Here is a 19,910-nt window from a genome sequence, read left to right as displayed (position 1 = left end):
GCTGTATATTATGTTAAGAAACTTTGGGGGTGCCAGAGGAGCAAAATGAAGCCTGAAAGAAACACAACACCCCCTCTTTAAGCTGAGTGAATCTGTGGAATCAGTACCACTCAATGTTTTCCACAGCTTCATCAAAAATATATCTATAAATGAAAACAGATTTGGAGCTCTAGCTTCCTCTTCTTGCTTCCTTTCTTTAAAAAAAAAGGGGAAAAAGGAAAAAGAAAAATCACAATACCCCCTTCTTCAGCCCTCTTTAAGGTTGTGCATTTACTTGCTTTAAACAAATAAATCTGTGTGGTGGATTGGTCTAAGTTTTTCATTCAAAGGCCTGATTGTGGATTTTCTAACACTTTAGTGCATATTGTAAATGCAAAACAAGAAACACAAGCATGACAGATACATGGGAGACTCGTACAGATTGATGAGTCCTGACCTCTTTATATGCAAAAACAATCCTGCCCGTGTTGTGCAGCGTCGCCTGAAAAGTGAAGCTCCCCAGGTTGTAGTTGTCCTGCAGGTGAACGTGGTCCCACTGCACCACCAGAGCTGTACCTAAAGCAGACACAACCACGATGTAAATGCACACAGCTCATAAACCAGGGAATGATGTAGATTAAAAGAAAACAGAGACATCACTGACAGCTATACTTTCTGCAGACAGATTATAACACAGTCTTGTGTTTCACGGCTTTGAAACATCATCTGTACTGTCTCTGATGTAGCCTGAAATGAACCGCTGACCAAGCAAAAGCCTGTGAACAAGAAGACATCAATGTAGCAGAAATGTTTGTGAGGGGATCTGTTTTTGAGGGACTGTTTCCTGGCAGGGACTTTGTTTGCCCTGTGGGTGTGACGTGATTGACAATGAAGGAGTGTGTGCTGATGTGAAAACACACCAAAGGGTCTGAATAAAAAATGTATCAAAGTGAAACTTGTGACAAAAAACAAATCAAGGTGCGGTGATAGAAAGAGGAAATGATGATGACGATGAAGCAATCTTGATCTGAGTTACACAGGTCAAGATGATTACTGCCCTGGCTCCCTAATTTCATACAGAAATCATGCATAATCAAATTGGACTGTGGTGACCAGACCATAAAAAATTTAAGGGGGAAAATTAAACTCTTCAGTACTTTTTGGCCTGTTTTTGAGGATCGTCATCAATTAAAGAACACAAAGTGAAGCAGAAAGCCGTGATCATCAGAAGGAGGAGCAGAGCGCTAATTTGCAGCTACCTCATGACACAGCGTGCTTACTCAGTCAGACGAGTAAAGCCTGATATAAGTCTGCTTAAAATGCATTGAGTTCAGGAGGGGAGGCTGGAGTTATCTGGGACTTTCTGTCTAAAAATACAGAGAGGCTGAGGAGACGTGGAGGGAGTACACACTGGCCTTGTTTCTAATTCCTCTTACAAGCTTTACATGCTGTATAAACTCAACAAAAGCAAATCAAATCTACTGTACTATGCCAGCCAACTCCAGAGTTTCAATGTGGTTTGGAAAATTTTCTCAACATGTTTCACTTTATTAAGTCTTTGGGCCATTTCATACTTTTTTTTAAACTCCTCTGTGTTTCTCTAAAGACTCTGAGTTGTTCTTCCAAGTAACATTCAGTGATATCAAATTGCTCCCGTAAATATTCTGTCCCCATCCCAGGGTGAGGTGCATTTTAAGATGCCTCCAGGGTGTTTCTAAAGCAGTTCATCTTGGATGGTTCTTCACTGCAAAAACTAAAACCTGAGCAAGTGTTTACGTTTTATTTTCACTAAAAATGTCTTATGAGCCTCATTTGGCGGACAAGTGTTTTATCTGAAGATGCTAAGAGACAGAAATAACGCTGGATTGCATGTGAAGTTAGAAAAGAACTGACTTGTATTAAGATATTAATTAGACAAGTTGATTTTTTAACTCTTAACAAGAAATTAAAGTATAATTTTTACCTTTGAACATCTTAAATAATAAAAAAAATCGTAACTTGTTGGAGGAATGTGGCTCATCTTCTAATGCACAAGATATGAAAGCCTGTGTTAAGAATTTCTCCTTAACTTATTTCATTTTTCCTATGTATGAACTTTTTTAATCTTTTTATTTTTTAAATGTTTTGAAATTTAATTTTTGAATTCTTTTTTAAAGTTAAGGACATGTTGACTCCTGTAGACTACATGCACCTGAGCATCAACATGAAACATAGGAGATTAGTGTAAAATAGAATTAAGTTGTGTTTTTGGGTTAATTCCATTAATAATTTCCTCTTTTTATGCTTTGCAATTTTTTTACATACTTTTACACATATTACCTTTGTGTTGGAAACATACTTAGTGTTGAAAGGCATCCACTTCAAAGGACATATGGCTAATCGTAATTTAACAGGGGTCCACAAGTGTGGCTATCTAGCCGCCATCTTGGCGCCAGAGAAAATTCACTTGAAGTTACAATGAGTGACCACTAAATAAATCTCAAAGGAGTGGAGCAGCAGTGACCACTGTGCACCAGAGGCTTGTCTGTTAAATAGGACATTTTTACTAAAATCAAGGCATAATCACTTGCTTGGATTTCAGTTTTTGCAGTTTAGGATATGTTCAATGATATTTTTTAAAGAAAAAATGACTTAATTGGTCAAAGATGTAAAGATGGATTGATTCGTACCAATTAACACAATTACAAACAGATCAGATGATAGATGTGACTGCTCCTTAAAGAGGTAGATTACAAGAAATTGTTTGGGATTTCTTTTCCATCTATAAAAACAAGTGCCACACCAACACTTCAGCCAATTTGTGTCCATAAACCGCTCACAGTCTGACATAAAGGATTTCTTACTCCCCAACAACATGACCCGCAGTACACTCCTCCTGCTGTACTGGTGAGACACTGACTGATGGACAGCGTTCCCAGGATCAGGCCGGCTGAGAGATCGATCAGCTGCCACTTTTGTTCTAGTCTGATGAGCTCCACTGCAGAAGGTCAGGGTGTTGGTCAGTTACTGCACTGCACAGTGTTAGACGGCACTGACTAACATGAAGGCCATGAATTATGAAGGTGCTTACTAAAAAAATTATTTGTATGCAAGCTTGAGTGCCTGTTTGTTCCTGATAGGATGATTGTGGTGGTCTGTACTGCATAATTCTTTGATTATTGTAAAGATATAAACCAAAATACAGGTTGGGATGCATATCAAACTGAAAAAAAAATGTTTGTTCTGTTTTCAATATTTTTTTGTTGCTACAAGACCCCAGAGGTGACTAAGCCGGGGTCACAGCCGCACCAATTGCCACAGATTAAGGCCTGTTTACACAACGTTTCATCTGAAAATGCTAAAATGCAGTGAAAAAAATCTGCGTCTACATAGAAATGCCGAAGAACTGAAAACGCTGTAGTAAGCATGCCAGGCCTGTAGTTGGTACTATAACTGCGTTGTCCAGAAGCCACTTTTGGTAGATCTCCAGGGAAGTAGAGGTGGGCAGATTGTCTGGGGTGCGTCTCAATGCGTTAATTTTGTGCCTCCGTCCTATCTCCTCTGAGGCACTGGAAGTACTTTTTTAGCCGCCATTCTGAAGACTGTCCCAAGGAGAGAGGATGGAGGAGACTGATCGGAGGAGCTATGATCAAGGAAACACAGGAGCTGGCTTTGCGGAAGTCTTTTCACTGACCGACACGGCCCCATATAGAATATCACTCTCTGATTGGACGCTACGGCGGCTCAGACTTCTCTCCATGAAACTTCACAAACACAACGGAGTTTAATGGGGGAGAAAAGACGAGCTGAGGACAGGCATAGAGGATCGTTCAGAAATGGGTCATAAATCTGGCAATAAAGTGTTTGTTGTGAGTTTACAGCACAAAATACTGAACACAGCCATCATGAAATCAATAAAACGGAGGATTAAACTGAAACCTGAAATCTAATAAATGCTAAACGTTAGGCCGAAACGCAACAACACTTTTGCGTTTCACCATAATACTTAAAACACTAACTTGCGTCGTGTAAACTGTCCCAAATTTAGGAAACACAGCAATATGTGCACACAGTTTTCTACAGAGCAGCTAAGTAACAGTTTTTTGGCTTTTTCGATTGTTTTTGTTGATTTTTAGATTTAACTATTAGTGCTCTCACATAGCAGAGGATGCCAGTTCCTGACAGTTTGCAGTAAGAGTTTAAAGTGAAACACAGAAACATGATATTGGAGGTAAAGCGATGTTACCATTGTCGAAGTAGATGACAGTTGAGTTCCTGGAGACACTGGGGTCAAAGTTCGCCATCAGAGGGGCGATGTATTGTGTAGCCGTTAGCATCCGGTGGACGACGTCACCTGTGTAGATGAACCCTGAAGAAAGAAAACATAGAGATTACCATTTGTACAGATGCTGCTTCACTGTTCGATGTATCATCTGTGGTGTCCCTGCTTTGATCAGTCTTTATCCTTTCCTGAATCAGAATCAACAAACATCAATCTCTCCCTCCTCTATTTCCTTTGCCTCCCTCCGTAAAGCTGTTATCAGATAAAGGATTTCTCAGGAGGACAACGAGTCATTCCTCCAGTCTAAACCTAAAAGCTCCTCATTTACACACAAGCATTGCTTCCCCTCTCTCTGGTCTTACACTGCAGGCTACTTCAGCGTGCAGGCGCAATTGATTAGTGCTATTATCTGTTATCAACAACAGATGGGCAAATTCAGACGACTCACAGGTAGATCTGCAAAATGAGGAGTTATAAATCCTCCTTTATGTTGTTACCAGCACTCCTTCCATCCTCCTGTGTGTGTTTTTACTCCACATCATCAATCACACTCGCTAACGAAGACACCAAGAAGGGATTATGTTAACTTTCTCGATTTATTCCTTCCTTCAACGAGGCACAAGTAGATGCCTCCACAGAGAGGGCCGCGCTCTGTCAATGCAAAGCAGAGCAGCATCATTTAGCAGGCTGTAAATGTGGTTATTAATGGACTCCAGAAAAGGAGGGAAACGCCCGCGATACATCACGGGGGAACAGTCTTTGCATAAGAAATAAAGCAGTGATGACAATGGAATCAAACAGTGTTGATTTCCCAGATGATGACAAACTTTAGCAGAGTCAGATGCTAACGTAAAGAGGGGGTACATTATGTTTTACAGTATTTCAAACATGGATATAAAGTAACAACGTTGAATGTTCGGACTAAATGTGCGTAGATTTTGAAACCAATACATTAAATTTGTTGTAGAAATCCCTGAATCTGTCTTTAAAGGGACACATCATGCTTGTTTCTCCTTTTCACTATGCCAGACTAGGATGCCTGTAAAGCATTTCTGCCCTCAGTACAAGTCATTTAGTTCCTTCATTGCCCCACAATAGCGTTCTCAATATCCTCAGTTTAGGCAATTCTGAAGATTTCGTTGAAACGCTCCGTTTGGAGAATGACCTCCAGTAACCTCGCAACGTCACAGCCCTTTGTGCTCTGATTGGTCAGTTCTATCAGAGGGGCGGAGGGGGTAGAGCCAGGGGGCGGTTTTTGCAGCATGGCAGTACTTACAAAATCGCCACATTGAATGGAGCAGACTGAGCGAGTTTGCTGTTTGCCAAAACTTCACTGTAAGGCATTGATAGCATTAATAAAATGGCAGAGTGTAGGATACGTCCTTTTGTATTGGACCCCGAGTCAGACCCGGACGGTTCTGCAGCTCAGGAGGAAGAAAATCCACCTCGACACAGATCATCTCAGGACGCTTCAGTGTGGTGAGTCAAACCGGTACTGTAACATGTAGAGTTTATACGTGGAAATATAGGCAGACTTCACCAATAAACTATTTCTACAACAGGGCTCCATCCTGCTCCTTCACTTTTCTCTGTCTGTTTTATCCATCATGCTGAAAATGTAGTCTAAAGATCGCCTCTACCGTCAGTTTGTCACTATGTTATTACTGCAGCATTATTGTGGTCCAGGTTCACAGTGCATGTCAGAACAAGCATGCAAATATCACAGTCTCACAAGTATTACGACGTCTGCTAAAACTACAGTGTTTTAACTGCTAATTCACCATGTAAAGCCGAGCTGCTCAGCAGAGCAGAGTCCCTGCATCCAGCACTCAGTCAGTCTTGGTGGGTGTATCCCTCGGTGGCGGTTGTGTGACTAACTGACATCACAGTGGATGAGCTGCTTTATCAGATTACTCCAATAAAAAGAAAGGATCCTCGTGTTGTCACGAAGGTCGAAATTTCAAAGCCAAATGGCAATGACCTATTTTCAGAGGCATCAAATCTCGTTCTAGGATATCAGAAAAAATACAATATCTCATTTTTTGAAAATTCAGGGGGTGAAAGGTCTTGTTTTCAAATTATTATATTATATGTAAGTATTAAATCAGGGATCAGTATGATATGTCCCCTTTAAACTTCTCAAAAACATCCAATCTAAAAGCAGCATGATATCTTCACAAGACTTGCTGAAGTGATATGGTCATCACATAGGATTGTCCTATCTATTTCATGAAGTGTTGAATTGGTGGGCCTCAAGATCTGTCCATAAGTTCCCCCCTGACAGGCCTCCAGAGGGCTGGCGAATCAAATCAGAGGGAAGGGGGTTTGTGGAGCAGGGGGCCTTAAAGAGACAGAAGCTCAAAGAAAGAAATTGGAATAAGGGTTTTCCAAAAAAGAGTGTGGGAAAAATAGGGATTTCATTGAGCCGTAAATCATGTTAAGCTACTATGGGGTACCAAAGGGACAGTATTTTTACTAAAATAAAAAGCACAATACCCCCTCTTTAAGCTATATTTAGGGCAAATGTGTTTTCAATCTCAAGAGTTTAGTGTTATTCAAAAAGAATCCAAACACAAACTTTAAAATGTGATCTATAATAGATGCTCAAGATGTGGTGAACCTCATATTTTGCCTCTCAACCGCTCACTGTAACTTCATACTCTCCATATAGACAAAAGAATATCAATCCTCTCCTTTAACTCTCAGAAAAAAAGGTGAATTTGTCTTACCAATATATAGATGAAACAGATTTGTTTATATTAAATCCAGTTATGGCCCAAATTAATATCACAACAAAATCATTCATCCTCTGGTCGTATGAAGGGATCTCTTTGTGCTTTCGCAGATGTCTGACAGTAATACAGTTAGAAAGGAGCCGCCTGAGGCATAAAGAGAAAAGAAATCACACGGCTTTGAAAGGAAACGGATTTTAAGGAAAAGTCTCATTGAAGCTGGGCCCATAAACCCTCATTTCGTGACACCATATGTCTTCTCATTCGGTAGGCGGGCTATAAAAACACATCTATCACTTTAGAAACCAGAAGCAGGGAGTATCATAGGGGGAATCAATCTTTCCCCAAAGACCTCCCAGCTGAGAATTACCTCTATATGAAGCTCTGTCAGCAGACACACGGCAGGAGAAGCAGGGAGGAAGAGGAGGGTGGGAGGGAGGATGAGACTTAATACAGGCGTGTGAAGTCTCGACTGTACAGAACTTCACCTGGAGTGAATCAGGTAAAAGATCAAGTCCTTTATGGCTCAGTATGAGAAGCTGCCAAGAAGGGGAGGGTAGTTTAACGACCAGAGTGTTGAAATAACTCTAACTGTGTGGGAAATTCACCGGCTGCTCCAGAGGAATTATTACGTTTCAGGTTAAAGCTACACAACCAACTCTGAATGCCCCCTTTCTAAAGCAGAGTCTCTGTCAACACACAGACACAAATATCATGTCTATTTATTTTAAAATTACACGTCAGAGCTTTTCAGAGCAGAATACAACTGAAAAAACATCCATAATAAATCACCATTTAACGGATGAATCTATGAAACTGTTAGTTTTGTAATTGCCTCTTTATAATCAAAACAACACTTTGTGTATAAAATAGATAAATTTAGCAATTACAGGGACTAGAGCATTTAATTTTTACATTCAAACATCAATTCACTTTCAAAAATAACAATTTGAGTAATTCAGTCAGGAACACTCTCGTCATAGATTAACCATTTATTGCCAAATGGATACAGTTAGAATTGGCGTTAAAGCTCTGCTTTTCAGAGTACTCCCTGGGTTAGCCGAGCAGCTTGCTCGAGCTTTCCAGGGAGTGCCTAGCAAACCCCCCGTATACATACAGAACAAATGAATGCATACAGATCAATAAGATACATACATGAGGCTAAATAGGAGGAGGCTGGGGTGGAGGTGGGATGATTGTGACAGCAGCAGCTGAGCAACAATGAGGTAGCAGGAATAACTGAGAATGAAGACGTGATTTAAATACACCGCCTTGTTGTTAGACGCACGCTGTGATTGGTTGAGAGGGGTAGGTTAGAACATCAGTCTGTCAGCTGATCACAGCTGGGCGTATGACTTCCGTGTCCTTCATGAACTTACGTTAACTCCATTTATTATTTAATTAAAAAAAACAATGTTGTTGAATTTGGCAGGGATCTGAATCACATTATCTCATATTTCCTGAAGAGGATTAGGGATATTTGGGTTTGAGGTTAGGCCAACAGTTTTTTTTTTTTGCAGAGATTTCCTTTTTTTCTTTTTCAATGAAAAATTGACTGTGTAATGGTTTTGGGGCCATGCAGCTTGATTGAAGCAGTGGAGATAAGAGGAAAACAGCAAGAAAAAACTCAGGTCTACATGATACTGGGATTTCATAAACTGCCCTGCCCATCTTTACCCAACTTTATCAAACACTCTAACCTTACCAAACCTGCTTGTACTGCTATTGCTCTCTCATACATAAAGAAATGGTTGCCACAACTAGCTGCCACCTTTATTTTTGGAAGCACAAGAAAGCAAAAAAGTATATCCGACTGGCGCAGTGTGCGTTTCGTCATGAAGTAAAATAGAAGTAAAAGTCATAGGCGCTGCTTGATGACATCACCACTAGACAACACAACATAAACCTTGTTAAAGGGATATTTCATAACACTGGCTGTGATAACTAATAGACAGCTTTCTGGATTTTTATGAAAGAATTCAGAGATTAAAAAAGGACAAATTTCTGAGATTAGAATTCTGTTTTTTTGTATGTTTTTATTTATTTATTTTTATATATCTTTTTTAATAAAACAGAATTCTGATATTTTGGCCCGAGGTCCACTAAGTCAAAATTAATTCAGACTTTGATTGAAGAATCCTCAGGTTATAGCCATAACTATATGTAAAAACTCCGACTGTAATCTCAGAGACAGAAAGAAAAAAAAAGCAAAAGAAAAAATTTGTTATCCTGTGATCAAAAATCAAAGTCTGAATTTATCGCAATCTTTTGAGAAAAAGAGTTAGAACTGTTTATAGACTTCTGAGGTTTGACGTAAGTTCTAAGTAAAAAGTCACAATTGTAACCTAATTAATTATTTTTTAATCTGGTCAAAATGATCATAATCAGGTCTTTTAGATTAAATTCATAATCAGTGAAAAAAAAATCAATCTAAAATTATTCTCACATTTTAAAGAAAAAAAAACCTGAATGTTGATGTGGGAATCAAAACTCTATAAACTTAAATACAGAATTTAAATGAAAATGCTGGGTTTCTGAGATTGAAGTCAGAAATCTAAAGAAAATAAATTTAAAAAGTAAGAATTTGGATTCTAAAATGAATTTAGATTTTAATTGTAGGAGGAAAAATAGGAAGAAAAATTTTACAAGTACCATTAAATTAAAAAAGAATAAATAAATAAATTAAAACATATAAAATTATTTTAAAAAATCCCCAATAAAATAAATATAATAGTAATGTTAGTAATAAGAAAAATAAGTGGCCTAAATCCCATTCTCTGTGTATATGAACCTACAACCAGCAGCAGTCAGCTAGTTTAACTTAGCATAAGTCTTGGGTCTTTTCAAAGTCTCAAATCCAAATCTTAACATTTACCAGACACTTTATCAGTGATTATGGATAATTTAATGGATTTGTTACTTTGCTGTATCTCTGGCTGCACAGTCCATGGTTCTGAGTATGGATCTAGAAACTAAAAACCTTGTTTGTAAGTGTCCATCTTGCTCTGGTAAGCAGATTGTGTGACCTTTTTATAACAGTTTCCAGACTTAGCCATTCTGTATAAAATATAGCTTTAGGTAGAGACATGAGTCTCTGATTATTTTATTCAAAAAAGAAAATCTGGTCATTGTCGGTCACAAGCTGTTCAAACACTGCCAATGTCAGATGTTGAGAAACTTTTAATGCGAACACTTTTAAATATCTTTTGGAGGTCTTAAAGTTGGCTCTGTCCTCAAGAGCGTCCCTCTGTTATCACGCAGTATAAAGAGAAAATAAACAGGCACCTTGTTTGGTCTACCTGCCTGAATTGAGGTAAACACACACACAGTGCCAGAGTTAATCTGATTGTACAGCGACACGAATGACCTCCTCTAAATCATCAACAATACATTCCATCTCATCTCAGCATGTCCTGTCTTATTCTTCATCATTCTCCACCTTTGTCATCACGTTTGCCTTTCACTTTTACTCTGAAGAAAGCTTAGAACGTCCATCATCCATGACAAAATGCACAAACACAGGACGGTCTCTGGACACACATGAAGCCCTGCTGTGCTGAGCGGTGATTAATTCAGATCTTCATTTACAGTACGGGAGAGCTAGAGGAGGAGGTCTGTGTGGAGAGGAATGAAGTGGAATAATTCTTGTAAAGTTGTGTTTATACATCCTGTTGTTTAAAAGTCCAAACAGTGTTCATGGAAAAAGGATTTAGCAGCATTAACTTCCTTTGTGGACGAAAGCTTTCCTTTATTAGACATCGTGTTTAGACAACCCCTCTTTCCTGTATCACAGAGCTGTGTTTATTTTAAGAGATGTTTTCTGGTCATCACAGCTGTTCAGAGCTAGGAGTGAATCTCACAGCCATGACCCAGTATCTAATCAAAATTAAAGGTCTGTCTGGTTTTACTTTATTTCTTTTATTGGTGCTGAGTCAGGCTATAACCAACCCAACATGCCCCTCTCAGGACAAAAAGTCATCTGGCACAAAGTCTTTTCAACATCTTTGGACACTTAAAATTGGCACTATTTATGTGTTTGAACAAATAACTCTTTATAGGTCACTAAAACTTCCAGCTGCATGAGAAACAATGTGACAGGATGGTTTTAGGTGCAGAACAGATTAAACTGGTCAGGGCAATGAAGGTGCTTTTCAACTAGGGGTGGGTAAAAATATTGATGAATCGATGCATCGAAATATTTTCCCGCCCAATTCAATGTTGATTCAGCAAATCTTCTGAATCGATTAATCTCCTGGCAAGTCATGGGGACTGTGCATGCTATTCGTATTGTATGGACAAGGGCAACGAGAGACCAAACAACAAAAACATGGCAGAATAAGGCCAGATCCTTCAGCTTTAAAGTCTGACGTTTGGGTAGTTTTATTGCTCCAAAACGTGAGGTGACATACCACATATGTTTACATGGGGCATGAAAATCGATAATCGAAAGCTTTCAAAACAGCATCAAATCGAATTGATATCAAATTGAATTGCAGCTTAAAGAATCAAAATTGAATCAAATCGTGAGGTCCCTAGCAAAACCCAGCCCTATTTTAAACCGGAAGAACTTTTAGTTCCAGGAACTACTCTTTAGGGAATTAAAGCTGTGTTTTGACCAGTGGAACTTTCCCCCAGAACTATGTGCATTTCAACCCTTGGAACAAGGGACTGAATTTTGTTTTAAGTAGTAAATTTCAAATACCGTCACAAACAGCTGTGATTGACCCAGTTTAATGAAAATAAATAAAAGTTTAAAGAGTGACCCTGTTAACTGGAGACCTTCAGCTGAACATGTCAGTATATATCAAGTTTACAACAGCTGGTAAAACACTGAGGAAGTCCTTGGAGATGCATCCTAGTTTAATATATGTGTCAAAATATCCTCATCAGATTGGTATTTAATAAAGATCTAAAGCTGTTAAAGACAAATTCATCCTGCTGAAATTCATCAGTGGGCTCATCCTTTAACGTGCCACCATGTTCATGGTTTAGCCAGCAGAGCAGCCTGGTGTTTAAGCGGTTGTAGCTTCTCTGTCTCCTATGGTGTCATTTTCACTTGAATTCTTTCATTGTTGTCTCACTGCCCTCCCCTAGTCTGGTTTTAGTTTGAAATTACCTGTTTGTTTGTTTTTTTTCTCAATGTCATTGTCATGTTGTGCAAAATCAAACTTCTTTTTCAGCACCGCCTTTAAAACACATACAAACAATAGGCAACAGGAACAATCTAGTCCTGAGAAATGTTTTATAACGACTGGTAGCTCCTGGATCCTTTTGTTGAAATGCAGCTTATATGGTTCCAGTGCTGCATTGTTGTCTGCATGTCCATTGGCCCTTGAAGTGCTAAAAAGATTGTGCAAATCAGGCCAAACCACTAGACGGCAGTGTAGTGCAACTATGAAGGCCATTCAGTAAAGACGACATCATAGATGGCAAAGAAAAGTTGAGATTGTTGTGTGCAGCACTGAAGCTAGCCTGTGAGAATGTAGGATACTCAGGTTTTGTTCAGATCCTAGTTCCCAGGGGAGAGTTCCTGCAGTTGAAAAGCCCCTTTTGTTTTCCAACATGTGCATTTCCGAGGTCCACCAGGGTTCAATCTTTAATATTAAATTCAAAATGATTTCAACAAGCATGTGACTTTTATATTCTATTTCTACCATCTGTTCAGCTCCATGCCTTTAATATATACAAACTGCTCCTTTAACTTTTCCTTTTCTTGCACGATTTTTTCCCCTTTACTTGGTTTCCCTCCGCGAACAGAGCAGTTTCACTTTCATCCGTCTTCCTTTAACAGATCGATGTGATTACAGTTAGTCTGTGGAAACAAGAGTGTGTTTTTTTACAGCCACAGTTAGCTATGAGTAAATAACAGCTATAAACTGCTGCTGTGTAATGACCTTTCCGAATAAAGTACCAAACACAGCTGTGTAACAACAGAGTCTAATAACTGCCATGACATGACGTGACAAATCTGTTGATGTTTTGTTTTCAGTTTGTGTTTGTATTCTGGCTGTAAAATGTGACAGCTTGGTGAGTAAATAGAGCTCCACAGCTGGATGTGGTTGGATCTCATATTATTACTTTTATTTACAGTCTCTTCATGTAAAGTTGTTCACACACATGCTTCACCATTGGCAGGAACTAGAAGCAGGAACAGCGACTTGGTGGCAACAAAACCAGGAGGAAAGGTGGTAAGACGAGGTGACTGCTAGACCCTGAAATGCAGCGAGATGAAGAAGGCTTCTTGGAGACAAAGCCCCTTAAGGCCTGTGAGACTAAGATAGTTGCCTCTTCCTTGGTTTCCCCCTCTCATCCCTCCATCCCTGCCTGGAGGAATGCAAATTTCTGTTATCTGCTCTCAGCTCGCAGCTTTCTGCAGCCGTCCATTCCTTCTGAGAAAGCAAACCCAATGTTGTGTCAGTAACCGAGGATCAAGTGGGAAAAGGAGAAGGCGATGAAAATGACGATAAGAGACACATTTCTTTATTATTCCAGCGGCAGCTAAACGCAGCATCTCTGAAATATTTGGGTAAGAGCAGGGCTTTAGTCTTTGATGTGATAATAGCTGGTTGGGGTGTTGTGGTTTCACCGTCAAGACTCAAGTGGAAAATTGCTTTGCACACTCCGGCAAACACGTCTGCTGTGTCACGTGCGCAACCCCCAGACACACACACACAGATACACACACCTCCTTATCCATGTCTATGAGGGTGTGCGAGGCCACTCGGCTCACACGCTCCTGTTTCCAGTCCAAACCCATCGGTCTGGTTTCTCTTCCAGTTGAGTCTGGTGTGGCGTTGGTGGTGCTGAGTGTTGGGAGTGGTTTGTTTTTCTATCCCCCGCTCGAATAGACAATCCAGCCAAAGGTGAGAGCTGTTAACGGTGCTGTATCAGGCTGCCTGCTCGGCTGCCAGAGCGTTGTTGGTGTGTCTTTGCACTGTGGTTAGTGCGAGACAGGACTGTTCAAGCCTAAATCTCCTGGTGTAATTTCCCAGAAGCAAAAAAATGACTCATTGTTTGTGTCTTGTTCTGGGTAAAAGGGTGAGGTTAGATGCAGCCTTTCAGACACCTTCTTATGTTCACTGCAAACTTCTCTAATTTGTCAGTGTGGTCTGTGGGCCTGACATCAAACTACGTAAACGTAACGCGGTCAGACTGTGGCTCAGTGGTAGAGGTGGTGGTCTCTCAATTAAAAGGGTGTAAGACTAGTTGAAATACCGTCTTCAGAGATCATGTTGCCTAAGAGATCACTTCACATACTTTTGTTTCCTGTTACTGGGGTTTTTCCATTGATTCTTATCTTTCCATTTATCAGCGCAACAGCATCAATGTTACATAAGCACGGATGTGTCTTAGGTGAAAGAAGACACTGTCACCACCTTAACTGAAATTCATCTTATGAACGTTTTCACTACTCTTAAGGCAGGTGTCCACTCAGCAACACGTGACGAGGACATTACCACAGAAGTCAATGGGGAGTGACAGAGAGTATGAGAGCATGTTGAAGGGGCTGTGAGGAGTTTGAAAGTTATCTTGTAAAAGTCTCCCTTCTAGACATATGCCTGATCATAACCAACACTTTAAAACTGGATTATCAGAGGCAATATTGCTGGTTACAGGTTATTTTAAATTGCTTTTTATAAGCTTCCAGTTCAGGTCGACCAGGACCAGACTGATTTACTAGGTCTCTATGACAACACCACACCGGCTGACGAAGTTTAGTAGTGAGAGGAGACAAAACACAGAGATCTGTGTTTTTCTCTGCTAACTGTCAGACAGAAAAAGGACAGAAGGACAGAAGGAAGCTAAATAGGAGAGTGATACAGCCCTAGCTAAAAGCTAATTAGCTCTGCTTGGTATATGACTGGCAGGACATAGCTAACCAGGATTTACTAACGTTACACATTATGGACACGTCTTAGAGCACCAGACTGCCAGCTGTGCTAAACATACACAGCTACTAAACTACTTACAAACTGACAGTGTTTACTTGTTGTCACGTTAGCCTACAGATATGTCGGAGCACTGGGCACCAATGTCGCTACATAGAGCCAGCTGCTACAATGTCTGCTTGATGTCACGTTTCAAACTGTAGCGCTACGTAACTGTACTGATAAATACCTTACCTCAGTGCGTTGTATCTAGTAAAAAGTCATCTTGAACAAAGAAAATTTGTTTTGATCTGATCTTCATTTAATTCCAAAACAAACACACACCTCACTAAAAGTGACTTATGACAGTGTCTGGAGACTCCAGGCAAGGGAGTGCAATTAAAACAGATTCTCCTCATTAGCTTTTTTTAAAGCTTTGTTCTGTCCTGCTGGTACCTCTGTAGTAGCTTTATATGATTTAAAGCTAAAAAAAACCAGTCATCCCTATTTTCCTCACCCTTCAGCCTTTGTCTGAAACCCTTCGTCTTAGCTGCTGTCCACAAACCCTCTTTCCTTTAACTGGCCAGCCTTCTAGACACCTTTTTAGGAGCAGTTATGAGCAGAACTTGGGGTTTGAGGCCTATCCCTCATGATCCTATAGAGAACCATTATTCCAGTAAGTCTCATGAAGATCTTGTTGACATCACATGCTGTTTTTAGAAAAGACCATTTGTTTGAACCTTTCATTTTAGCCAATGTCACTTTAAGGCTCTCCACTCAAAAACACCCTTCCCTCTGATTGGCCAGCTCTCTGGAGGCACGTTGGCAGTCTATTTTTTGGCAGACCTTCATGTTAGAGGCCCACCATTCAATGAGAAATTCATCAGTTGACATCATCATTTCAACAAGTCTTATGAAGATCTCATTCTAGTTTTTGAATAAGCTGCTTTAAAATGTTTTCAGAGAGATTCAGGGATTTCTACAACAAAAGAATATGTAGCAGTTTGAAAATTTGCACATTCAGTATGAACACTAAGCTTTTTTATAGCAATGTTCTAAAAATGAGGGATCTCATTACCCCTCTTTAAAGATGCTAAAGAGTGAACTTTTGCTTTTTATTCAAACAGAAATCCAACCAGATCTTATTAATGATAGTCCTGTGTTTGTCTGATCAGTTTATCACCCTAGGCGTTGGACTCAAGCACTCTTATTACTATCTTTTCTGGCTTCACGGCCACTTTAAAAAGGTTACATTCAAAAAAAGTGTTATGGAGAAGCTTCTAATTTTGACTGCTTGCTGCAAACACACAGGTACATAAAGTACCAGCAACACATGGGCACACACTCTCTCTTCTCTGTTTCATGAAGGCTTCTGTTCTCCAGACTCATTTTATTAATTTGACCACATTCTCTCCCTAAGCCAGCAGTAATAAAATCTGTCTGTGTACAGTGTAATATGCCAAGCACATTCAGTGTGTCCAATAATAACAGTAATAACTACTATTGAGAAAACAGTGTTCACTTACCACCAGTCGCCACAGTGATTTCACGCAGGAAATGTCCATAAAAAGGGAAGTCGAAGGACAGATTAACTCTCTGTGAGGGGAAAAACAGACAGACGACCCCGGTCAGAGAGATAGAGGTAAGAGGAGGATCAGAGAGAAGACTGTTCCCATTTCAAAAAAACAAAAAGAGGATTTGGATCAAAAGAACAATCTGAAAAGAAAATACAGACAAGCCCCGAGGTGCTTTTTCAACTCTACATTGAGGAGCTATCGCTTATCATTTCTGAGCAGGAGATGAAATACAGATCTGAAGAGGGAATGCAAATTTCAAAATTAAAGGTCACAGAGTCATAGCACCTTCAATAAGTTCATGGCTGATAAGGCAGCATTTACATACAGATAATGTATCTATAAATCTCAAAACATTTTTTTTTGTTTAAGCTTAGAGAGAAATTTTAGGTAGAGCAGTAGCTATCAAAATGCAAAGATCAGACTCAAGTCCACCAAAATGCTGACTCTAGTAATCATCTGCTTCACGTTTACAGGATATGATTGTCATTTTCAGTGTTTTAGCCAGCTGGTATTAGCAGTTAGCCCCAGCAGAGATGCTAGCATGACTTTAAATCAAGCGGCAACCTCCGGTCTAAGAATATGAGACAATGCAGAAGTGCTAAAATCTGCTGTTTCTTGAGTGTTCGCTTGAGGCTGGCTCCAGAAGTACAGGAAGTCACATATACACCAAGCCAAAAATAGCTGTTTTTAAAGCAGAAATTAACCTATTTACAGCCTGGTTCAAAAAACGTCTCCCATCTGAGTCGCTAACTTTACTATCAGCACACACTGTAAAGGGTTGAATTTTTTCTAACTCAGCAGTTAAGAGGGTTTTAAGATCGCAAGCTCGCCCAATCTGAGGCGCCACGCAGGTCACATGACATAGCTGTACTCAAACCCTCTGCCACTTCCAATATGGCCACGATAGCTGATATGCTTCATTTTTCGTTTCAGAAACAGACAGGAGACGTCAGGGAGACTATGTCCATTGATTATACAGTCTATGTTTTAAATTCTACAAGCACTCTTCCTCAAACGGTGAAGGATTTTTTTTGAGCTTATTTTAACTATTTTTGTAACTTTATTTGAGTTTCTTTGGAGATTTTACACCAACTTAACATTAAAGAGGGGTATATTGTTGTTTGTTTGTTTTTGTTTTTTTTTGTTTTACAGTTTCCCCCTTGGTAACATGATGTACAGCACAAAAAAGAACATCTACTTTTTCACACTGGTTCTATAGAAAACCCTTGTGTGATCCTCTGTCTGTAACAACTCTTTTAGCTGCTGTCTCTCTGGAGGCAGGGTAGAGCTATGGTTTGACCTTGGTGATTTGAGGATTTGATTTTGACTTCTTCTTGAACCTGTCATGAACCAGTTTGGAGATCCTTGAGTAATGACATCATCATTTTAAGTGTCATAAATCTCACATGAAAATTTCTCTCTATTTATGGAATGGACCATTTTAAATGTTTAGAAACAGATCTAGGGATTTCTACAACAAATAAACATACAGCAGTTTAAAAAAACTGTCAACATTTTATGTAAACATCCACCATTGTTAATTTGTATCCCTGCTTGAAAAAGCTTAGTACCCCCTCTTTAAGCTCCTTTGTATGTCTCTGGTAATAAAAATAATGTTTTCATAACTTTCCCTTTCCACCATGTCTCAGTTTTTTTCCTGGCAAAAAAAGGGTTTTCTAAGTATTTATAAAGATGTTGACAGGAATTATCACGATCTCAAAATCTCTTTAACAAACTATAACATTATGAAATTACTCTGGAACCAAATATGAACAGACTGCTCACCACAGAAGATGGTTTATGCATTTACTATGTCATTCCTGAACTGAGTATGCTTCTGTTCCATCACACAGCAGCCAAAAAGTGTTACAGAGCCTGACCGTCCATTGTAAACACACAGCGATTACACATGATCCCCGATGATACAAAGGGGAGTAATCCTGAGGCCTACCACGCTGAATCTCTCTGACTTCACAGCAGATCCAGAGCTTAACTTTTCTACACTCCTGTGATGAAGTTGAACTCTGCGGCTGTGTTTTGTTTTTACGACCTTGTTGGCCGATTCCTCTCAGTGTCGGGGGCCAAAGCTTTGGTGGGCAGCAGCCAGGAGGGAGGCTGTCCTCCAGTTGAGCTCAGAGTTTAATGCAGTTTCTCAGGCATTGTAACTGCCATCGTAGCAGAGTCTGTTTGTGAAAGTCTGCTGACAGGGTGGATGAATTTCAGCACAGATGGTTTCCACCTCCTGCTCTTTAGTCTCTAAAAAAGTTAACGTAGAATTTCTATACCAGCTTCAAATTTTCTGGATATAAAATAACAAATTAGTGTGTTATTTTTTCCAGGAAAGAGACCTCCCTCTTTAACATTTGAAAGAAAACCCTCTCCTAATAGATCAGCCGCTCTGTGGATAAAAAGAATGGCCCATCTGAGATTGTGTGGTTCAATCCATCATTTCACGTCTGAAGGTGGAGGACCAGAATACACAATGTGGAGCTCTTTTCTATCTCTGCACCAGCTATTGTTCACTCTGGATGCTTTCTCCTTTCCTCCACAGTCTGCTGCTGCCCTGCTGCCATGACGCTCTGTCTCTCCAGTCAGTTGACGGTGTTCTGCGCGGCTTCATCAGTATGCTCCTCACACGGGTCACCTGCTTTAACAGCGGAGCGGGGAGGAGGGGGGCTTTAAACTTCACTGCAGAGGAGCTCTTAAACTGTTGGAGTACTTATAGGAAATCTTTCCAGCTTTAGTTTTAATGTTAAAGAAAACAAATATACTGTGCTTTATTAGAAGCCTGCCACATTATGTCATTGCTGGTGTCTTATGCGCAGCTGAGCCTGGTCGGTTCACAGAAAGCGAGTATTTCAGCAGTAAATGTGGCACGAGAGAATCATAAAGTTTGCTCTGAAGTGCTCTGATGAATATTAATTGATTAACCAGGTTCAATGTATATGGTGCCAATACATAAAGTGAGCAGGCTGGCAACAAACTGAGCTCGGTCCACAGACTTTCAGGTGCTCTTCATACCAGCTACTGTCAGCTGACAGCTCAGCTAATTACATCTATGTAGCTAATTTGAAAACACTTGATGCAAACTGTTTCGCAACCGGACTCCACCTCAGCTCCTCCTTTTATGCTGTGTCTGATTTTATCACTGTTATATGTATTTTGACTAGTGCTCACTCTGTTCTGTACCTCAGGGACACTTTGCTGATTCTCTCCCTGCCTTGGCTTTGAAATCAAAGAAAGTGTTTATGTCTTCATTCTAGTAAAGATTGTGTTATTCGACTTAATAGGAGCCACATAAGACAATTTTTCTCTTCAAGTTCTTGAACCAAGAATCAAGGGGTGAGATGTACAAGTCATCTCATCACTGATATGGTACCAGGATGGACATTTCTGGTGTCTTGCATTTCACTTTATCAAAAATAAAAATGTTTTTCCACCAAAAAAAAAAGAAAGAAAGAAAATTTACACAAGCATTTTTTGTACCCCCGTG

The 19,910-nt window shown here is 39.8% G+C and overlaps 1 protein-coding gene across 2 annotated transcripts in view; it reads right to left on the bottom strand.

The window, feature by feature from the left end:
- The window catches only part of plxdc2b (plexin domain containing 2b), a 120,553-nt gene that overhangs the window by 35,650 nt on the left and 64,993 nt on the right, over nucleotides 1-19,910 (bottom strand). For both annotated transcript variants that reach the window (XM_074693804.1, XM_074693803.1), the window contains exons 4-6: nucleotides 16,367-16,436; nucleotides 4,205-4,327; nucleotides 437-555 (exon numbers count right to left, since the gene is read on the bottom strand). In XM_074693804.1, coding sequence (XP_074549905.1) covers nucleotides 437-555; nucleotides 4,205-4,327; nucleotides 16,367-16,436 — 312 coding nt within the window. The remainder of the gene's footprint in view (nucleotides 1-436; nucleotides 556-4,204; nucleotides 4,328-16,366; nucleotides 16,437-19,910) is intronic.

This window comes from Halichoeres trimaculatus, unplaced genomic scaffold, assembly GCF_033239565.1.
Source record: "Halichoeres trimaculatus isolate MK-OKI-2021-1 unplaced genomic scaffold, fHalTri1.1 fHalTri1_scaffold_18, whole genome shotgun sequence".
NCBI lineage: Eukaryota > Metazoa > Chordata > Actinopteri > Labriformes > Labridae > Halichoeres > Halichoeres trimaculatus.
This window is presented reverse-complemented; position numbering and strand designations above follow the sequence as displayed.